The sequence below is a fragment of the Manacus vitellinus genome, unplaced genomic scaffold (assembly GCF_001715985.3).
Source record: "Manacus vitellinus isolate BGI_N305 unplaced genomic scaffold, ASM171598v3 scaffold_18_pilon, whole genome shotgun sequence".
Taxonomy (NCBI): domain Eukaryota; kingdom Metazoa; phylum Chordata; class Aves; order Passeriformes; family Pipridae; genus Manacus; species Manacus vitellinus.
Genome location: NW_021939324.1, coordinates 11,313,606 through 11,336,527, shown reverse-complemented (window position 1 = coordinate 11,336,527; position 22,922 = coordinate 11,313,606). Strand labels below are relative to the sequence as shown.

The 22,922-nt window shown below is 37.9% G+C and overlaps 1 protein-coding gene across 1 annotated transcript in view; it reads left to right on the top strand.

Annotated features, from left to right (window-relative positions):
- DMGDH (dimethylglycine dehydrogenase) overlaps positions 1-21,835 on the top strand; it is a 39,512-nt gene extending 17,677 nt beyond the window's left edge. The window contains exons 8-16 of the mRNA XM_029958972.1: positions 455-624; positions 786-939; positions 1,712-1,877; positions 5,362-5,492; positions 6,920-7,137; positions 8,055-8,212; positions 9,312-9,371; positions 18,706-18,840; positions 20,319-21,835. Of these exons, the coding sequence (XP_029814832.1) occupies positions 455-624; positions 786-939; positions 1,712-1,877; positions 5,362-5,492; positions 6,920-7,137; positions 8,055-8,212; positions 9,312-9,371; positions 18,706-18,840; positions 20,319-20,534 (1,408 nt within the window). The 3' untranslated portion in view covers positions 20,535-21,835. The remainder of the gene's footprint in view (positions 1-454; positions 625-785; positions 940-1,711; positions 1,878-5,361; positions 5,493-6,919; positions 7,138-8,054; positions 8,213-9,311; positions 9,372-18,705; positions 18,841-20,318) is intronic.
- Positions 21,836-22,922: the final 1,087 nt, after the last annotated feature.

Here is a 22,922-nt window from a genome sequence, read left to right as displayed (position 1 = left end):
CTAGAATGTCTCAGTATGGATTTCAAATCTGAGTCTGGTTTAATCAAACCTGATTGAAACAGAAGAGGTATTCTATGACTAGGAAGTGTATTTAATGGACATCAGAAGTTTGAAAGCTTTCTTTAGTATTAATTGTTTAAGAGTGTTAATTCCCTGGAAAAGATGATTGAATTATGAATTTTAAAGAAAGAGCTTTTGCTGTAATCTCACACGCTGCAGCTGCTGTACATTAGTGACGACATTCTGCTGCTGACAATGGAGCAGTAGGAATATCTGTTAATGTAAGTATGTAATCTTGGAAAACAAGACAAAACAGAACAAATAAAAAAAGTGAAAAATGTAAAATACTTTAGAGTGTGTGTTTGCAGTATGTGTTAGTAGTATATTTTAGTACTGATTTTAAGAAACAAAACATGAAAGACTTGGCACAGCAGGACTTTTTCCTGTTTTCAAGGTATGGCATTATACATGCTGGTGGCATAGGAAAGTACCTCAGTGACTGGATCCTTGAGGGGGAACCTCCATTTGACCTGATAGAATTAGATCCGAACCGCTACGGAAAGTGGACCACCACAGAATACACAGCAGCTAAAGCAAGAGAATCTTACGGTTTTAATAACATTGGTAAGAAGGTATTTATTAAATACATTTATGTCCTGAAGATGGATTCCAACAAAGCCTGCCTCTAGATTTCTGTTTATATACATGTTTTCTGTGCTGCTGATGATCTTAGCATGCCATGGCTTTTGAGGGTTTTTTGTTTGTTTTTTTCTTTTCCCCTCTAGTTGGTTACCCTAAAGAAGAAAGATTTGCTGGGAGACCAACAGAGAGAATCAGTGGGCTGTATCATTTGCTAAAGTCAAGATGTTCAATGGGCTTTCATGCAGGATGGGAGCAACCTCATTGGTTCTACAAACCTGGAGATGAGACTGGATACAAGTAAATGAAAGATTATTTTTTTCCTTCCCTGAGACATTGTCATGATAGCAAAAGTCAGTCTAGTTAAATTTAATGAGAAGCATACATTTATCGTTCATTTCAGCTACAGATCTATATATTAGATAGATCTTCTATTCTTGCTTTTTCCATAGTTTAGAATACATTTTATGCAGATAATGCAGACATTTTGGAACACACATCGAGGTATCCTGTAACTGTTCTAGGTTTGGCATAGCAGCGAGCAACCTAGCTCAAGCTGGAGCTTGGAAAACAACTTGTTCATTATAAAAGTGTATTTTTGTCCATTTCTCATTATTTGATCAGCAGCACAGTATAATGTTTTCATGAAAAAGCTGATTTCTCTCTAGTTGCCTGGAACAGAGAAGCCTGATCTTCTTTTCTTTTTTTTTTTTCTTTACTCCTATGTGATTGCCTACCTAGTTACTTGCCTGCATCAGGGAGCTTCCAGCAAAGAAATATTTTCCACAGGGATACTGGAGTCCCAATCTAAATGAGGCTCATAAAGGAATAAAGAGACACACTTGGCTGTTCAGAAATAAAGCCTTTGACACCTTAAACTTAAATAAATGTTAAAGGATTTTAATTATTAAGCTATGTTAGACTAAAGAAAATATTGGGTAAGCTGCCTACAATTAGGAAAGTCTGTCTCTTTTGGATGATTATTAAACTGGAGAAACTGAAGACTACGTTTTGCTGAAAAGAGCACAAAATTTTAAGATTGTATTTAATGTGTCTAACTGCTCTGTTTCAGACCCAGCTTTCGGCGCACAAATTGGTTTGACCCTGTGGGTCGTGAGTATAAACAGGTCATGGAAAAAGTTGGTGTGATTGACCTGTCACCATTTGGCAAGTTTAGAGTAAAAGGCACAGATTCTGTTAAGCTGCTGGATCATCTATTTGCAAATGCTGTTCCAAAGGTAAGTGGGACAGTGATAACTGTTGTAATGTAGGATTTAGACAGACAACCTCTGTTTCAGACATGGAAAATGAAACATAATATCATTGCATAATTTGTGTCAGATGTGTTGCATTTGTTTAAGAGCACAAACAGTGAAGTTTATACTAGAGCAGCCCCAAGTAGAAGTGCATTTTGGCACTGATCATTGAATCAGAATGGCTGAGGTTGGAAGGGACCTCTGGATGTCAACTTGTCTAACCCCCTGTTAAAGCAGATCACCTGGAGCTTATTGCCTAGGACTGTGTTCAAATGGCTTTTGAGTATCTCCACGGATGGCAACTCCACCAGCTCTCTGGGCAACTGGTTCCTGTGTTCAGACATCTTTAGAGGAAAAGAATGTTTCCTTATGTTCAGACAGAGCCTCCTGTGTTTCAAATCTTTATCTAAAACAAGCAAGTGAATCTCACCTGGAATTTTTTTACAGAAGAATAGCATGGCAGCTGCCTGCCTAAAACTGTGGTGTACTGTGGCAGCTTGAGGCACAGAGCAGAGCAGGGGAAGGTGCTCTTGCGTGGTCATAGCTAGATGTTGTATTCTTTCTGAATTCCAAAATGAACAGCTTTGTTGTAGGTTTTTTTTTTCAAACGCTCCTCCTCGTACTGACTCTGTTTTAGAGCTGGCTGCCTAGTGCAGGCAGGGCTGCAAATATGCAGGAGATTCAGCATTCACCTCACACCTGTCCTTTCTTCACAAGTGTGGCTGTTCATAGATGGTCATTGTGTGTTTCTGCACTAAAAAAAGGCACACTGTGACAAACTACCCCAGGTTTCTTATTCTTGGTGGTCAATTTTTCGTAGTGCTCCATGAGTCATTTTGTCTTTCTGCTTTGTCAACCAGTCTCATGTAGTGTCTTTAACTTTAAAGATACAGCTCCAGCAAGCAGATTGCTCCTTTCTGAATTGCTATAGACTTGGGGTTTGGTCATTTCAGCACAGAATTTCATTAAGTATTTGCAGTAGGTGATGGTTTTTAGTGCTTCAAACACCAAAGGGAGGAAGCACAGGCAAACGATAAGTACACTGAGACTATAGCTATGAAGGTATATAAGCTCTTCTCAAAGGTCAGAGTCAACTGAATGGAAAGGATGTGCATGAGATTGGCATCTTAGGAGAAAGAAGAACCTGAATCACCATGTAGTCATACTTTTTTACTGTATTCATTTTGTGATAACAAAAGTTTGAAAGTTTGTCTTCTGTCTAATTTGGAGTAGAGGTAGGGTAACTGTGTCATCAGTGGGCATTGATAACACTTGCTGAGTATATTTATATGGTGGGGGGAAATCAAGATTAAAGAGGAAATTATGAGAACAAATCAAGTGCTTTCTATGAAGTTTAATCAGCACTGCTAAGAGGAAAAAGAAAACTAGATGGCAAAGCAGAAGGTACAGTTCATGAGTCCATTTAAAAATCCAACATTCACAACAGTTGTTTTTTTTTTTAAGCTGCTGATTTTTAGTACCTTTCATGCTTGTCTGCATCATAAAATAATCCAGTGGAGTTACTGGAGATATATTTGTATCACACTCAGGTTGGGTGTGGTGTAACAGTTTGTTCGTCCGGAATAAAGACAAGTGCCAGAAATATTCAAACATGCAAAATATCTTTTATTACAGTGAGAATAATAATAATAATAAACTTAGCAAAGAGAATCAAAAGCTAAAAAAGGATACAAAATAACTACCTTATTGTGTGGCCTTAAAAACAAATACTATGAACAGCATTTATAATACGATATTAACTAGTAAAAAGGGAGTTTAAAGGGATACCAAAAAGGGATCTTAATACAATATTATGGATAACTATTAATACGATATTGGTTAGTAAAAAGGGAAATTAAAGGAAAAATACTATGAACATAAAAGAGGAGTTAAAGGGGCACTAAAGGGATATTAAAAATGTTTGTTCTCTCGGTTGCTTCCTATCAATAAACTGTGCTTACCCACACGGACAGGCCAGGGCTGTCAGGATCTGCAGAGCTGGTCGGTGCCCAGGCTTAGCGGGCGTCCCCGCGGAGCAACACAGGCTCGGTGGCAGGATGAGCATCGCTCAGCTCAGCAGCTCTGACACCCCATTTTATCAGTTCCACATTACACTATGTAGGGCCAGTACACAGGATAAGGTGATGCCTGAATGGCAGCCAAACACCACCTAATCATTACCTCATGGCAACAGTCTGCACATGCCCTGCTTGTAGGGCAAGGGGCGAGCGACCCCCGCCCACAAAATCTTCCTCCCATCATCATCTTTCTCACCCCTATGTATGACCTCTACCATTGTGTAGATGTATCTTTGTATTGTGCAGGTAGATGTATCTATCCTGCAATGTGTAGCAAAACCAAGGAAGAACTCAGCTCTGATAATAGGAGATATCAAGCTGACTTGCTAAAAAGCACAATGGACCTTACAATCAGCTTGTGCCATGGAGTTACACTGTACCATACTCTAACTGGTTTCACATCCTAATATGATTCCTTTCTCAATGGAGCCTCCATGCTCCATTGATCATCTAATTCAAAAGTACCCCCCTTACATGTGAGTAGCATCAAGTCCTGAAAATTCAACTAAATGCCTGATATATGTCAGTAACTATATTAATGTAATGTGACCTTGCAAAAGAATCTTAATATCTGCAATATTTTTCCTTTCTCCATTCATTGTACGGAATCTGGGCACTGACTAGGTGGCTGACAAGTTTCTGTGAAAGGAGAATGAAATAAGAGAGATTAAATTCTGCCTCTGGAACCAGACCAGCACAACAGCTACAGCATATTCATATTTCTGTTTATATGGATGATATATGTATGAACATGTATGTGTTTTCTGGGCACAGCTAAGTAACTGTTATTTGAAATTTTGCCTCTAGAAATCAAGTTTCTAAACAGAACCTGATTCAAATGTACAGAGATGTAGATTCATACTCAGCAACTACAAATAATATAAAAGCATACATAAATCAGGGCCACAAAAACATAAACCAACTCAGTATTTCTTTCTTTAAAGTAAGGGGCAAAGCATATGTTATTATTTTGGGATCTGAAAGACTTATTCACATGATCGAAAAAAAAATTTATATCAATAACATGTAGAATTTTTTATTCAAATGATGAGAGAACAGACTAAAGTTGACTGAATTTGCATTTAAAATGCATTCTTAAAACAAATGTAGCTTAAGAATGCCTTGTGTAATGCATAATTAACAAATATTTATAAAGGTCTTGATTTATCTTATTTTAAACATTTCCGTTTTTAAAAAAATATGTAGTTTCCACTGCATAGCTTAAGCTTGGCCAGTTGTGTATCTCTCCACTCCTATTATGGCACAGCAGAGCAAACATGAAAAAAGTTGTTTTTTCAGATGAAGACATATAACCATATATTTAATGATGTTTAAGAATTGAAAGGTTTTATGTTGCATTCTTAATAATTGCAAATTTTACTCTATAGGTGGGTTCCACAAATATAAGCCATATGTTAACGCCAAGAGGAAAAGTTTATGCTGAGCTAACCGTTTCTCAACTATATCCTGGAGAATTCATGCTTGTAACTGGGTCAGGGTCAGAACTCCATGATCTGAGGTTAGTTCATTTTTTATGCAGTAAGTACATAGTGCTATACAGTTATATTAATATAGAAACATTTTTACTAAGTTCCTAACTCTTAATAAGTACATAACAAGCTTTTCACAAAGTTCATGAGAGCTATACTCTTTATTGAATTTAGTGTCTTAGAAACTTGGTTGACTGAAATCCTAAAGTATAAGCAGTTGGATAGTGGATTATTGCTGATGTGAAAAGATGGAGAACTTACTGACAGTTATGTAATATATGTTATCGAAGGTAGTTATTGTTTTGTTGTTGGACCTTATGTTTGGCATTTTATGATGTAACATAGCACAGTTGTTCCTTTCTAGTCTGTTCTCTTACGCAAAAAAAAATTGGCTTTAAACACGAATGACCCCAGAGGCACTGACCTGGCCCATAGAGATAGGTAGTGTAGTCTTCGTGATTGTGGTAATGTCTTCTGCCTTGGGCTTTGGGGTCACAAAGTCAATCAGCAAAAATAAAGGAAGTAGAAGCAGTTGCAGGATGACTTAATAAATTAGTTTTCATAGATGAGCATTGGAATTGACATTTCTAGTGCTGTTCTTACTGGAGGTTGCTGGCAAACCAGTTAATCAAAATTAATCAATGCCTAAAAGACTGAAACTTGCTACCCTAACATTCAAAGAATACAAAGTATTTTTGAATGCCATTTAGTATACTAATTTTGAGTACTGTTTAATAACAGTCCCAGAGGAATCAGTAGGATCACTGGCACATTCAGGAACCAAACAGCAGAGTCAGGTCTAATGTATTTAATTCTACAGATTTCTGAAGTCCTGTTTGGTACTCCCCTATGACAGAGATCTGGTAACACTGCAGAACAATCTAGTCTTAATAAGATTTTTAAATATACTAATTTTATTTATTTTCTGAGCTTCCTGAAAGACAATTTTCAGTTGTTGTTTTTTATTAAATCCAAACTGAACTTCCTGGCAATACTTTAACTACTACATGCAGAATGGAACAAGTCTTCTTGTACATTTTTGTTGTCACAGAAATTTATTTGAAGATTTCTTATGTTTATTGTGCTTATTGCTTACTCTTTTTGTAGGTTGACTTTTTACTATTCTGGATCCAAAGCCAAATCCGTTGGCATTGTATGAGATCATTTCTTTCTCTTATCTTGAATATACTGTTCCACCCATTTAAATTCTCTTCTTTCCTGGCTATATCTCAGATGCCTGTGTTGCTGTACCAGTGTTTCATGAGAAAACAGTGTTTAACATCAATGATGGATTTGACTATCTAATGTAGCACGTAGTTTTGTTGGTTATGAGAAGGTGTGGCACTGGGAGCTGCTGGGGAGATGAACACTAAAAAAAGTTACTCGTATTAAAATCTTATCTAAATCAGTTATTTTTCATAAGAAGTGTAACATCAGTGTTGTGTTTTATGTGCAGATGGATAGAAGAGAAAGTAACAACAGGTGGATACAAAGTTGAAATAGAAAACGTGACAGATGAGATGGGGGTACTCGGTGTAGCTGGTCCATATGCACGACAAGTCCTCCAGAAGCTGACAAATGAGGATCTGAGTCATGGTTCCTTTAAGTTTCTCCAGTGTAAACATCTGAAACTTTCCAATATTGCTCTTATTGCTATTAGGATATCATACACAGGTAAGCAATAGAAAAAACATGCACTTAAGGAAAAAGACAATTAATAAAATAATAAATGTCACTAAAATAATGTTGAAAAATAAGTCTCATCATGTATTCTTAAGAAGTAGGTTCATTATATTTTACATATAAATGTGGGAGGAATTACAGTACATTGATTTCCAAATGTGATATGGTCAGGGTCTGTGCTGAGTTTTTCCAAGACCCTTTTTTCTAGAAATACCCTATAGTGTAAATATTTATTTTGCAGAACAAAAGGCCAGTTCTGATAACCTCTGTGGTATTTGCTGCAAAACCAACGTCAAGAATTGTTTTTGGATTACTGTATATTAGTGTTTGTCATGTGCTTTGAAAATGTAATGCTGTAGTGCTTAGTTTTTGGGTTTTTTCAGTTACTTTTTATTTTTATTTCTTTTTACATCCATCTCTAGTGTAATACATTGAATTCAGAGCATTCTGAAGCAGCTGAAGTCCTTGTAATTCATATTCTCTTTCTGTTGTGCTAAATATGATACAATGACTGATTCTTATTTACACTCAGTTACATTTGCTATTCACTCGCCAAGTCATCATCTGGTTTTAATGCCCTTAAACTTAATTTATCATTGTAACTTCATTACATGACCTTTCCGTATCAGTTATTCTGATTTTTCCTTACCCACAGTTTTCAGTTAACAGTTTAAATTAGAATAATGGAAATTATTCTAATTTAAGTAAGCCCTCTGCTTAATACAGAGGGCTCAAATCCTCTGGTGGTTCTTGCAGGGAATGAGACTTGCTATATGTTAGGAGAATTGACCCTAGAGTGTGAATTAGCACTTACAGCATTGATCCCCACTTTTGACCAAGAACAGGAGTGTATTTATTAGGATCATTTCATTGAGTTGATGAAACCATTAATCTTTTTGGTATAACAGGTGAATTGGGCTGGGAGCTGTATCATACAAAAGAAGATTCTGTAGCTCTTTACAGTGCAATCATGGAAGCTGGCCAGAAAGAGGGAATTGATGACTTTGGAACATATGCTCTGAATGCTTTAAGGCTGGAAAAGGGTTTCCGAGCCTGGGGGGCAGAGGTCAGAAAATCTTCTTTATTATTCCTTCTGAGGGTTTTGGTGAGGAGGAGGGGGGGTAGTATGTTTGTTGGGGTTTTTTTAATTTATTTTTATTTAGTTATGACTGTATAGCTTTTAGTCAGAGTTAGCATAGCTAATATTTGTACCAGTTTCTCCATTTCGCTTGAAAAAAAAATTTACTTTGAGCAGGAAAAGCTGCTATAATTCTGACTGGTGATTTCTAAATAAAAATAACTAGTGTACTCCATTGCAATGCTGGCAAAGAAACACTTATTTCTATTCATGTATGGTTTTCCCTCTTGTGTATAACAAAATTATGAGGGTTTTGCTGAGCTCTGGTGTTTTAAAATCAAAAGTTTGGCTGACAGATTCTGAAAACATTTTATTTCTGTAATAACTGTGTCCTGAGAGGCCAATTATTCTTGCTTCATAATGTCTTTGGAACTTTTTCATTTCTATTAGCTTGTTTCTGCAGAATTTGCTCACTCACAATAAAGAACTACTCAGGGGGTCTAGAGAATTTGGGGAAGATCAGTATAATTTCTGCTTACCTGAAATTTTTCCTAATTCCTTTTGAAATGAAAGAACTCAAGAAGGTGAAATGGCAGGCATGTAGGGGTCCTTTCTGTTTGCCCTGTGATAATTATTTTCATTCTTTCTTCAAATGCTGCCGAACAAATTATTCCCCCTACACCAAAGGGGAAGGTGGTGAATGAAATTGGCTGTGTTTTATTTTCCTCTCCAGCTAAGACATTCTGCTGTGTTGTAAAAGGTGTGCATACCTCAGTTATTCAGTCTTCTGCAAGTTCCAGTCTCCTTTGATAAAAAATCCTGTTTCTTACTGAAATGTGTTTACTTTGCATATTGAAATTAGACGACTGATTTACATATCTATATATTAGGCACTATAGTAGATACACTGTTTAAATTACATGTTGGAAGCTTTCAGTGTATTCAAGTGGAAGTTGTACGTATGCAATATGGAAGACATTGACACGAGAGTAGATAGAAGTATGCACAGAAAGAAAAAATAAGCCCACCAACCCAAAAGCTATGATGGACCCTCATTGCTGGATAGTGAATTTATATCTTTTAACAGATGAACTGTGACACTAATCCCTTGGAAGCTGGACTGGAATATTTTGTAAAGCTAAACAAGGTAGGTCTTATTACTTTCAATGTGTTCTATTATGTCCAGGGTTATTCTTTTAAGTGTTTGAACATTAAAAATGTCATTATCTGGAAAACAAAATGGGTTTAGAAACTGAACCGTGCAACTATAATTATAAGGATAATTACTTCATAAGTACCAACTTGTCTAAAAAAAAAATTTCCCATGTCTTTTGCTAACAGAATTATACAATAGATCAGAAAGATGCAAATACTAAATGTTTTTGACATGAAAAATAATTCTTTGTGATTTATTTTCAGAGAGAAACTTTAGTCATATACTTTTGTAAACATATAGTATATATATACAAGTTGAACAAACCTGTTCATATTTTGAAAATGTTTTACCTGCTTATTCTTGTTAAAGCAGATGTCTCTAGGATCGTTTTCCCTGGCTACCACTCTAGTACAACAATTATTGAAAAACAAATATATTTTTTAGAAATGCTGATTGACAACTGACAATAATAAGTTAAATATAATATAAAATAATATTTTGGTTAAAAAAATAATTAGTTGTTCATAGAACTTCTGAAGAGGTCCTCTGCTCATAACTTTTTCCCACCGGATTTGAAGTTTATAGAATGGAGCTAGTTGCATTTAAATGTGCAGTAAAAAAGATGTTATTCTATCTCCTTTTATCAGCAATCTCACTTTCTTGTATTAATATTTTGGCAATTCAAATTCTTTTCTGGTCTAATAGATAAAGAAATTGCTTGTAATTCTCTTTCCTGGTCCAAACTCTGTCAAATAGAGGACCTTTACATGAAACTTGGTGAAATCATGCCCTGTGCAGATCTAAAGCCATCTGCTGCTATCAATTAGTCCATCAACTCAAACAGTAGTTTTCTGCACAATGGAAGTGAAGTTTCTACTGTGAAAAACCTGGTCCTAGAGATTTCAAGTGAGGTGCGCTATTTTTGACTTAATATTTTGCCTCCGTTTTTTATCTGTAAAATGAAGTGCCAACATTTTTATGTAAGGGAGATCAAGAAGAAAAAATGTTTGTGAAACATTTAATCTTTACAATGATGTAATGTACTACAGGGACAAACTGTTCTTATTTATGCTCTCTTTATACCTGAAATGGTAATAAGTCAGATAATAAATCGTCCTTGATATTTTTGCCATGTTATGTGGAGGCACTGTAGAACTGGTAGAAAGAATGCAAAACTTTAAGTTACATCTCCAAATAAAAAGCAAATGTTAAACCTTGCATAGGAAAGAATTATGGAGGCATGTTAAACCTAAAACAATGCTTTTATGAGACAATTTCACCGATGATTAACAGCAACAAGCCCAGGAAAGTGATTTTCCTCCCCAACTGTTAAAGTTCTTCAACCTATGTAGGATTGAGGAAAGGTGCTCCCAGGAGTGGCAGTGGCAGTCCTAAATGCAGTGGAGTTACAGCTGTTTACGCTGGGGAGTATAATTTTGCCCTAATCAGAATAAGTGACACATGCTAGGGAAATACAGAATCCTAAGATTATGCTGTATTTGCAAAAGAAGGATTTTTTCATCTTGAGGAGAGATTAGCAGGATTGCAGGGATGTGCAATAAAAAAGTAATATTACTATTACTCATTTTTCTTTCCACTTCCTTTTGATACATGTTTGTTTTCTTTTTTTTCCCCCTTTAGTGTAAGCAGGAAAGCAGCCATAAACAGGGAAAGCCATTGCTTGCCAAGATACCTGTGCAAAACATATGAAGGCACTAATGTGCATGAAGCACTTGATTCTCTAATTGCTCTGCACACTTCTCTGCAGGGTTGGAGCAGTTCTTTGGAGCAGATACTCACACTGTAGGCAAATGGACATGGAATGAATCTCCAGCAGAGGTGCAGGGTGTCAGCTTAAAACATTTGCCAGTTTTGCTGAACTAATGTGAAAAAGGAAATAATCAATTTTTTTTATTGACTCAAATGAGGGCAGTTGTGACTGTATGTTGACACTTCAGAGGTACCTGAGCTTATTCAGATATTGGAAGCACTTGTAGTATGAAATGCAGTGTGAGATTATTTACTCTGCTTCTTGGCAGTTTGAGTCCCAATTCCATGCCTCTGGTTTTGTTGTGCAGTTAGCATAGTGTAGACCTCAGCATTCTTTACAGGCCACTGTGACTGAAGACAAGCAATACCCTTTTTTCACCTGTTCCTACGGTTAAGGAAACTTTCCACTCAAAAAGGGCAAACGAGATAAAAACTACAACAGATACTTAAATACTTCTTTTTGACATTTTGGTGTGTTGGGTTCCTCACAAACAATAATCTTTGTGAAGAAAGCATGTGCCCCCAAGTGGGGAAAGTGCTGATCTCTGTGTAAATCAAAACCAAAATGCACTGTTCAGTTAATTGCTTCTTACTGTGCAACAAGGAGCTGAAATAGCTCACAAAATAGAAAAAAAGACTTCAGCATAAGTGAATCTTGAGTGGTATGTCATGGAAAACGAAAATAGTTTCTAAACAGATTAAAATGAATGAAGAACCAGACGCCAGTGAAGGTAATATGATCAAAAAGAATTTTAATTTCCACAAGAGGGCATTCAAATATCTGGGAATATATATCAAGAGATGTAATTTCCTAATAAATTCCTGATGTTCTCTGTGTTTAGAAAGTTTAGTGTATGCGTCATCCTCAGGTATACATGGACTAGTAATTTTTTTTCTATTAATAATAGGAGAAACTCTTAAAAGCTTAAGTGGACTTCCCCCCCCCCCAGTATAGTGAATTATAACATGGCAATAAGTAAACCCATTTCCTCAGCGTTTCTGTGGCAACTTTCATTTTGTCAGTAAGGCTGAGGAGATGGCATTGTTCTAGGTGGTTTCCTCTAGACTCTGCTTAATAATCTCTTTTTCTCTAATGTTGCTGTTAGTTGCTTCCTTGCACAGATGAGCAGGATGGGCTGCAATTAAACCAAAGTGGAGGGACAGTAACAAGATTAATTTCTAATTTAGAGTATATAATGTCTTCACAACTTCACAACAAAAATCTGTCCATTTTAGTGATAAAATTTCTTTTAATACCTGTTCCTTTCTTTTGGTTGTTTAATTGAATTTAGTAAGTTAGATGAGTTGTTAGATAGCCTCATCTCATGAATAAGCACTCTGCTACTAAGTATTGAATAAAGTCCTAATGTCAGTCTCTGTGCCAGGAATTTCACAGAATAACTTTAAGGAAGAAAAAGTTGCATTTCTTTTTGCTCCATATCTGAGAATATTGTTCTGCACATTTGCACATGCTTGGGTTTTCAAGTGCTCAAAAATGTAGCGTATTCACCTCTGAATGCTTAAAACAGCTTATTTTTGTCCTGAGCTTAATGGACCAGAAGTTCCGATAAAACTTGATGTTACAGTGAAAAACATCCATGCCAGTTTAAGTTGCTCATGGAAATGAACTTTTTCATAAGGATTTTCCTTGTGAATCCAATAGTGACAACATTCATTAGGAGCGGAGTCCGCAGTCGGCTCTTGTTTGTGCTTGCGCTGCTGTATCCAAGACTGCCATCTCCTGGTCACGCTCTCTGCAGCAACAGCTCACTGCAATTGGGGAAGAAAATGCAGTAGATCATGGAAACTCTTTGGAACTCTGCAGTAGTGTGCTCTTACAGGCCAGGATCCGACTGCTTAGCTCATAATTCATCTTTGTTTCCACTAGGAGAAACTACTGAGGCAGTGTTTCTTTGCCTCAGCCCTCTTTATTTACTGGGGCAGTTTCTTTGTTCTGCATTCCAAGCTTCTTTCCAGATTTTCCACTCTGCTCTGCACTGGTGCAGCCTCACCTTGAATATTGTGTGCACTTCTGGGCACCACAATATAAGAAAGATATTAAGCTGTTAGAGAGTGTCCAAAGGAGGGCAACGAAGATGGTGAAGGGCCTTGAGGGGAAGCCGTATGAGGAGCAGCTGTGTGTTCAGCCTGGAGAAGAGGAGACTGAGGGGAGACCTCATTGCAGTTACAACTTCCTTTTGAGTGGAAGAGGAGGGACAGGCACTGATCTCTTCTCTGTGGTGACCCATGGGAATGGCCTGAAGTTGTGTCAGTGGAGATTTAGGTTGGATATTAGAAAAAGGTTCTTCACCCAGAGGGTAGTTGGGCACTGGAACAGGTTCCCCAGGGAAGTAGTCACAGCACCAAGCCTGACAGAGTTCAAGAAGCATTTCATTGATACTCTCAGGCACATGATGAGATTCTTGAACATGGTCCAGTGCAGGGCTAAGGTTGGACTTGATGATTCTTGTGGGTCCCATCCAACGCAGCATATTCTGTGATTCTGTGATTTTTCTATATCCAGAATCTCTTACATTTTCTTTGGCCTACTCTACCAGCTTTTCCTTTCTTTTTTTTTTAATACCAACGCAAAACCTTTTCCATTGTTTTTTGCTCCTTTCCTTGTCTGCTTATCACTAATTGCATGTCATCTCCTCCAACTCTACTCAGTGACTACCTGAATTTCATTGTCAAAATGCACCTCAGGCTACAAGTACTACCTCTTTTTCTCACTTTGATATTTGGTGGTTTTAATATTGCACTTATTAGACACATGAGTAACTGCTTTGTTAAGCACTATGCATAAAAGTTGTGTTATGCCCAGCAGCTTCTCATAGATGGGTGAATGACAATATAAAGTCCTTGAATATTAGTCTAACCTCCAACATATCAATACATGAGTTGTTATCTCATGGGAAACTAGAGTGAACAGTTCTAAGCATGTGCTTCCATCCTTTTATTCCTTTGGTAGCAGATTTAGACTTACAGTTTCATGCCCTCCTCTTTCTAGTCATTGTTTCCCTCCTGGCCACTCTGCCAGAACTGTTCTCAGTTTTTCAGTCCAACTTGTTATGTTCCTATGGTCTAAGGTGTTATGTCCTGATGTATTAAAGCACAAAACAATAAATTTTTTAGGGAAAGGGTGCTTTTTTTTTTCTTTTTTAATTTCATGAGTGCAGGTTGGAGAAAGAAAACTAAAAGAATCTTGAACTGTCCCAATTGCAGAAAGCATACCCTCCAAAAAAGGGAGCACTAGCAGAATCACCACTCCTGCCTTGGGCCTCTAGAGCCCTGGCCAGAAACGCCACCCAGCACTAGGTGAAGAGAGAGGGTGGGGAAAGTGACAGAATAGATGTACACACTGGCTTTCCAGGTCCCTGCACCATTGCAGCATATGTAGTAATTTATATCATTAAATGACTCATTAAATGCTACTATTCTGACCTGGTAACACCCTGCACTTTCAGAAGCACAGAGGCAAGCAGTGAGTAGGGACAACTAGAAAAACAACTACTTGTAGCTATTTGTTTGTGTTTTCCGTTTCTTAGTTATTTGTTGAGTTTTTCTCTTGTTTATGGTTTTGGTTTGTTGTTTGGTTTTTTTTAAAAACAATCACTGACTTTAAAACAAGATCTGTCTTTGTGGGACTACAGCAAATGATTCGTCATAATCTTCTTCCTTCTTAATCCAGTATACAGCAGGCTTGGTGGGTGGAATGCCTGGCACTTGATGTCCAGGTCTGGATCAAGTGCTTGATGCTACTTGATGCAGTACAGTCTGAACTTCAAGAATTTCTGTCTCTCGCCCTTATTGCCATTGTCTGCCCTACCTTCACTTCTCCAGCTTGCATATCTCCTGTTCTGAGAGGAATGACTACACTATTGGTGACTGATCCCACTCCATAACCTGGTATTTCATGCCATCTCTACTCCACACAAGAAAGGGAAGAGGAGGAAGAAGAAACAGCAGAGACTTTACTGAAGAAGAACCAAGGAGCCTGGGGATCTGAAAAAGGATGGAGTGATGGATAGAAATTAGGAATTTGAGAGAGGGGAATGGTACTTTTTTCCCCACCTCTCTTTCAGTCCCCATTTTTTATGTCTATAACATATTTATTTGATGTACTTCTCCATCTAAGCTCCATTCAAATTGAAATTTAGGTGTGGAACCATATTCTATCATTACTTCATTTGGTGTCCAGAGGGTCATAAAACAGAGGAACTTATTCCACAAATTTATGCAGGCTATGAAACATGTTAGAAAGAATCTGCAGTGATTTTGTTTTCTGTATAAAATGAACACCTAGGTCATTCCCAGTGTTTTTGTTGGGCCACTTTAAGTAATAAGGACCTACTAAGCCAGGAATTTTGAGCCAAAATAATTAGGTAATTCATCAGTTGTTTGTATTATGTCAATTTCTTAGAGCTGGGTGTTTGCATACAAGAAGGGTTTAGGTAGATTAGTGGTGCAGGTGCCACATGTGACTGGCCACATCTCCTTTAGAACACTATTCTGTGCAGCTTAAGCTGTAGCTTTGGCATGTAACAAAGTTACATTCTCTGTGATTAAATACCAGAAATTACATTAGCATGAATAGGAAAGAATTGATTCGATGCTAAGCAAATGTTTAGTTCCTTGTTATTTCTCTTCATCATGCAAAGCATTTTAGTCTGTGAGTCATGCTATGGTATGTACCCTTATTTGCATTTCTAGCTGTAGGTGTTTCCTATAGTTGTAGGTGTTTCTGCATAGTAGAAAAGTGAGAGGGAACTACAATTGCTGAATATTGTCTGGCCTGAGATATTAGCTTTATATTTTCCAGAAGCCTCTTGACAGTTATATTCTAAAATGAATCCTCACAGTCTTTTCTGATCTGAGCTATATTTCATGCTGTCTTTCCCCAAAGAGTGCCATCTGTGGTCCTTATGCACAGTATCTGCTTTATCTTCAGTTGGTTCACCTCGATTTTCAGACTAACTCGTCCTTAACTGGTTCATAAGCTGTTTTCCACAACTGCTTACAGAGCCTAACCTTTAATAGGGCAAAAACTCTTCATTCCTTTATAATAATTTCTTGTGAGCCTACACACAGACATATGTGAACATGAAGAACTGCAAGAACACATGAACTCACTGTATAATAATCTATTCCAAGTATAATATGTGTTGCTTGTAATTCTGACAGTGCAACACTTCTCTACAGAATTATCTCTAAAGAATATTACCAGAAATAGTATTTTTGAAGTCTTCAACAATATTTAATTTCTTTTCTCTAAGGCACTTATCCAATGAATATAATTCCTGCTTCAGACCTAAGATCAACTGCCTTAAAATAGCTTGCACTGCTAGTCATCTCTTCAGCAAAGGCTGGAAAGCTAGAGGACTTTGTAACTGCTATTATGTTTCTTGCCTATGACCGGTATGTATGTGGCAGTTTAGCTGAATACGATTATTTTGTTTTGCCTGATCAGTATCTTAAAAGAAAAAACGAATAGGTAGAACTGGCAAGGCACTGTTCCTAATATTTACTGGACAGTTATTAGAAATAATGATATCCAGCTTGATTACTATTTTATACTCTGTCCTAATTCTCAGCATCTTTGAAATGGGCTTTCCCTTGGTTCTCAAAGAACTTTGTCCAGGACCACAGTGTTTATAACAGCTCTTTTTTCCTTTTTCCAATTTATTCTCTACCTAGCCAACTAAGTTGTCTGGGTTCCATTTAAGTTACGTTTAAGACTTCAGCTTTAAATGTGAGGTATCAGGTTCACAGGTATTGGTAGGCAAAATAAGCTCGTAGCTGTGAACCTGGCCATGATACTACCTAATATCTTTATTAATGATCTGGATGAGTGGATTGAGTGTACCTTCAGTTAGTTTATGGATGACACTAAGCTGTGTGGGAGTGTTGGTCTGCTGAAGGGAGGAAAGTTCTGCAGAGTGATCTGGATAGGCTGGATTGATGAGCTGTGGTATGAAGGCCAGTGGTACAAAGTTCAGTAAGACCAAGTGCCGGGTCCTGCACTTGGGTCACAATGACCCCAGGCAGTGCTACAGGCTGCGGAAAGAGTAGCTGGAAAGTGGCCCAGCGGAAAAGAGTGCGGGGGTGATGATCAACAGTGACAGTGAATCAACAGTGACAGTGACTGAACATGAGCCAGCAGTGTGTCCAAGTGGCCAAGAAGGCCAGTGGCATCCTGGCCTGTAGCAGCTATAGTGTGACCATCAGGACTAGGGAAGTGATCGTTCCCCTGTACTCAGCACTGCCAAGGATGTATCTTGAATGAGGTGTTCGGTTCTGGGCCCCTCACTACAAGAAAGACATGGAGGTGCTGGAGTGTGTCCAGAGGAGGGCAATGGAGCTGGTGAAGGGTCTGGAGCACAAGTCCTATGAGAAATGGCTGAGGGAGCTGGGATTGTTTAGCCTGGACAAAAGGAGGCTCAGGGGAGACCTTATCGCTCTACAACTACATGAAAGGAGGTTGTATCCAGGTGTGGGTCAGCTTCTTCCCCCAGGCAACTAGTGACCGGATGAGAGGAAATGGCATCAAGCTGTACCAGATGTGGTTTAGATTGGACATCAGGAAAAAATTTCTTCACGGAAAGCATTGTAAAGCACTGGAAGTGACTGCCCAGGGAGGTGGTGGAGTCAGCATCCCTGGAGGTGTTCAAGAAATGACTGGAAGTGACACTTGGTCTAGTTGACAAGGTGGTGATTGTTCAAAGATTGGACTCAATTATCTTAGAGGTTTTTTCCAACGTAAATGATTCTTTGATTCTGTGATATAATCAGGCTAGTGGAATCAGCTCAACATGATCACGCACAGTAAATACTGTCCTGTATACCCTTGAGGATTCAGAGACTTATTGATGACTGCCCCCATACTTGTCATGCATTTATGCAGTCTGCTTCCAGAAATATGAAAATCTGCATGAATCTTTCTAAGGAAGCTGAAAAAGGGAACTCCAAACAATAATATTATGTTACAATTATGTAACACACAGCATTATCCCATAAATGGCAGATATGGGAAAAAACTGTACTTACCTTAAAACAAGAATATGGAGTAAACTGCCTGTTGTGCAGCTTGGCAGAGACACCAAAGTGAAATACTGATGAGTTACTGTCATGGTTGATACATCAAAAGGAAGTGTGTTCACAGAGGAAGGCCCAAACTTTAGGATCTGGGTACTGGAATTCCCTTTTTTTCATAGAAACTGAAATGATGTGCAGTTTTCTGTCTTATAGCCTTAACTGGGCAGACAGTGTTGTTCCACATCTCACTACATGTGTATTTCTACTATGTTGGAATTATTGATATTAAAGTACTGAGATCTAGGGAAAAAAAATAAACTGAATAAAATTACCAGCATACAATGTACCAATATAAAAATACCAAGATACTATCTGTCAAAGATTTGATTTCATCTATATTTCATACAAAATACTCGAGTGACAGGAAAAGAAATTAAGATAAATTTAAATGTTTATAATTCTAAACTTTTTTGCAGAACCCAAATAAACATATATCATCATTATCTTCTATTTTTTTCAGCCAGCAGACTTTATAGGAAAGCAAGCACTGAAGCAGATTAAAGAAAAAGGGCTCAAACGACGACTGGTATATCTCACCCTGGAAACAGATAATATTGATCCAGAGGGAAATGAAAGTGTGTGGCACAATGGCAAGGCAAGGAATATAGATCCTATATGTTACAAAAAATCAATATTAATTCTCCACAAACAGAATCTAACTTTGTGTTTGAAGTGTAAATGCATTATTTCTATTCTACTGGCACAGATCAATTTGAAGCTATGATAAAGACTTTCTAATCTTTGTGCAGGAAGCAAAGGCTAACCAAGTATCTACAGAGAAAATGTGAAATGTTACCAAGTCACAGAAACTAGGGTTGGAACAGACTAAAGGATTCTCATCCATTTTCTTCTTTAGCAATTTCACCATTCTCCTAACAACACTTTTGCTGTTCACTTAAAAGAAATGAAACAACAGCAAAGTTCAAGCCTCTACATTTCAGCATATATTATGTGTTGAAACACTCACTGGCAGTTAAATTGTTGTAGATAATAAACATATGCCTGTGTATACTGTATGTTCCAGTGAAAACTTAACTAAATGCAGTAGGAATAGACTATTTTGTCAAGGAGCAAAAACTTCCCAGTTTCAGGTGATATTACTCTCAGTCGAGAATATTCTAAACTGCATGACACACTTGAAACTTGCTTACTGTCTGAAGTGTATAAACCAAAATGCGAGATGTTGTTACAACCTGGTTTAGGAGCTCCGCGCTTTACCAGGTGTTAAACTTTTATTTCAGGCGTCAAGAGATTTTGCCTACACAAACTCTTGCGAAGTCTTTTGATTCTGTGGTACCTTGAGGTCATGCCTGGAGAAAAATTACACATTTTTCTCTAAGAGATTTTAATTTGGTGAGAAAATAGGGGTTTTGGCAAAAAGGGTTTAACAGAAATAACATGAGACTTCAAAAAAGCATTACAACAGATTGCTGAAACTAGCAAGCATTGCTATAGTAAGGAAACCTTTGTTATCCCAGCAAATACAAACTTAAGTGAAATACCATAACTTAAGCGAAATACAGACAAGTTGCCCACAGGAGTAAAGGAAGAGAGATTAAGAGAAGAAAGAATAAAGAGAGAGAGGAGAGAGACATACTTACCACTTTGGAGATCACATGTTGACAGGTCAGGAGGGCAGAGGCCAAGGGGGAGATAGAGACCTGTCTATTTATAGGCTCTGGCTATTGTGGCCACTCTCCCCAGGCAGGACCTTTGGCTCACAGTCACTCGCTGTCTCCCCAGCCAAAGTGGGGGTGCCACAGCCAGTTAGAGGCTCCCGGGTGTGTGGTGTGGGCAGGCCACCAGGCAGCCCAGCCACATGGCTTTTCCTGCCATGTGCTCTGCACGGACGTGGCCGTGTTGGCTCCAGGCCTGAGCCTAGGCCTTCACATCTCCCACCGCAAACAGACAACATGGTTTATTCGACCTGTCAGTCAAACAATCAGTCAATCAGGCAAATCCAGTCTCTGACAGATGTGTAGCTTTTTGGCTTGTTATTTGGGTTTGTTTTTTTTTTTAGGAAAATCTCAATGCATCTTGAAAATTAAGATAATTGTTTGTGATTTCTTTCAGGTTATTGGCAATACCACATCTGGATGTTTCAGTTATGGTACTCAGCAGAGTCTAGCTTTTGCATATGTTCCCACAGAACTCAGCAAAGTTGGACAGAAATTGGAAGTTGAACTTTTAGGTAAAAATTATCCAGCAACCATTATACAAGAGCCACTGGTGTTAACTGAACCAACAAGAATACGCCTTCAGAGAAAGGATGAAAGTCCCAAAATATAAACTCAGATGAGTATACAGCAAATTATGCAGTAGGAAATAGTGCTATTAATATGGATGAAATTAAGAGAATTGAACTACTGAGATTTGCTAATTACTAAGCACAAGATCCTCATTGCCATACATCAGTGAGAAATTCAATGGTCTTACCCTCCTACTTCCTTGTGTGGGCTGTTCACAGTAGAGATCTGAGCAGAGCTGATGAACCAGTAGCACTTGTGAGCAGAAAGTGGAAGGAATGAGTAGATCATTGATTCAGCTTGCTCCGACACTGGCTGGCAGATCTGCATTAATGCATACAACAAAGGTGCTCTTGATACTGCCCAATAGCAATTTCCTCTTCCTCCCTGACACTCAGCAGTTCCTCCTTTGCCTGCCCTCAGGGTAAAGTAGCTTACCCTGGTTTCTTTACTACACGAATACCAAACTCATCATTAAAATTGTATCGCTAGTTCTTGGGATGCTTCATAAGGAATTGAAATACATTCCATTAACCATTAAAAATAATAAAGGCGTTATTAAAGGCAAACTGAACTGTTGACATTTTTTCTCATTGTGTCAACCTGGCAGAAATTCTCATGGAAGATCAAAATTTAGTTCTTCTCAATGAAGTAGTTATAGGAAGCCCATTCTTCATTTTTCCACATGAATCATCTGGCAGATTACATGTAACATTCTACAACACACGTGATGTTATTGTTCAATTTCTGAATAAAACTTAAAGAACTGTGTCAATGGATTTACTGTATGAAATCTGAAGTGCTAGACAGACACCGAAGATTGTCAGTTCTTCCTTTTACTGTTAATTATAGATTGAACAGCAGTAAGAGCCTTATATTATTACACAGAAATATTAAAAATGAAAAAAATATAATTAAACTGACAGCAAAGGAGCTTTATTGAGTGTTAAATATTCAATAACCCGAGTAAGCCGGATTGGTGTATGGTGAGAACACACTAACTTAATAAAACATTCTTCTGAGTTCAATAATGTGCTCAACAATTCTTTTGAATAACAGTGTTAAAATTTCTAAGTTACAGAAAGAAAGTAATGCTCTCCTTTAGGCTGTAGATAAATATTTTCAAAGTACGTACAAATAACATCCAAAATGTACCTTCTTCAAAGGAGTTGGTGCCTGTGAACCTTCAGCAAAGCAGCAAATGTATAAATAGCATATACCAGGAGAAACATGATTTTTATAATGAACATTTACTCTTGATAATTTAGCTGACATTACATTGTGCTATTCTGAATATCTTTTAAAAAGCAGGTCAAAATAAAATCTTTGCCAGGTTTGCATATAGTACTATCTTCTGCTACCATTCAGAAATTATTCTGTGTTATACTTTCATAAGTGACTGAGTTCTATCTTGCTGAACCAATTAGAGATGTTACTTTTTCTAAAGGCAACATTACTTGTGATGAGGCACTTAGCCACTGTCACTCTGTGAGCATTTAAGGAATTTAAAATACAACACAATGCTCTATAGTTTTATTTAGAGTATGGAGGAGAAGAGCAATTCTTAGGAACATAGTTTTGAATTTCAGTATTTCCCAAGATTATGCAAATTCACTAGGCACCACAATCTGGAGTGTACAGTAACAGTCCCTCTGAGACAGACTTTCACATATACTTTCCTAATGAGCTTTGCTAAGCCAAAATTTTTCCAGTGATGCCCACATATCCTAGTCTGAAAAGTTAGAATCGGGTTTGTAACTTCTTTTCTGACTTGGAAGAAGTGCTATTCGTGAACACATCAACTGGATCACTCTGACTGTGCAGAAAGGACAGGCTTTCTGCAGCCTGAGCAAAATAGCAGATAGAATTCCTATAGTCAGGTGAACTCAGAAACTGCACCCTCCATGAGCATTTCTAGCTGTAACCTCCCAACCCCTAATTTCTCCATGTAGCTGATGCAGACCTGTCTCATTGTACACTGTAGTATTATACAGGTCCAGACACTGATTTCTTTGTGTGTTTCTCACTGACAGCTGTTGTCACCCAAGTCTCACCAAGATCAAGCCTTGGCCAATTAGTGGAAGCCATATGAGGAGTGGCTGAGATCACTTGGTCTGTTCAGCTGGAGAAGAGGAGACTGAGGGGAGACCTCATTGCAGGATACAACTTCCTTGTGAGGGGAAGAGGAGAGGCAGACACCACAGTTCTCTGTGGGGACCAGTGACAGGACCTGAGGGAACAGCATGAAGCTGTGTCAGGGGCGGCTAAGGTTAGATATAGGAAAAGGTTCTTCATCCAGAGGGTGATTGGGCACTAGAACAGCCTCCCCAAGGAAATGGTCACAGGCCTAAACTTGTTAAGAGTTCAAGAAGCTTTTGAACAATGCTCTCAGGCACATGATGTAAGTCTTGGGGTTGTCCTCTGCAGGGCC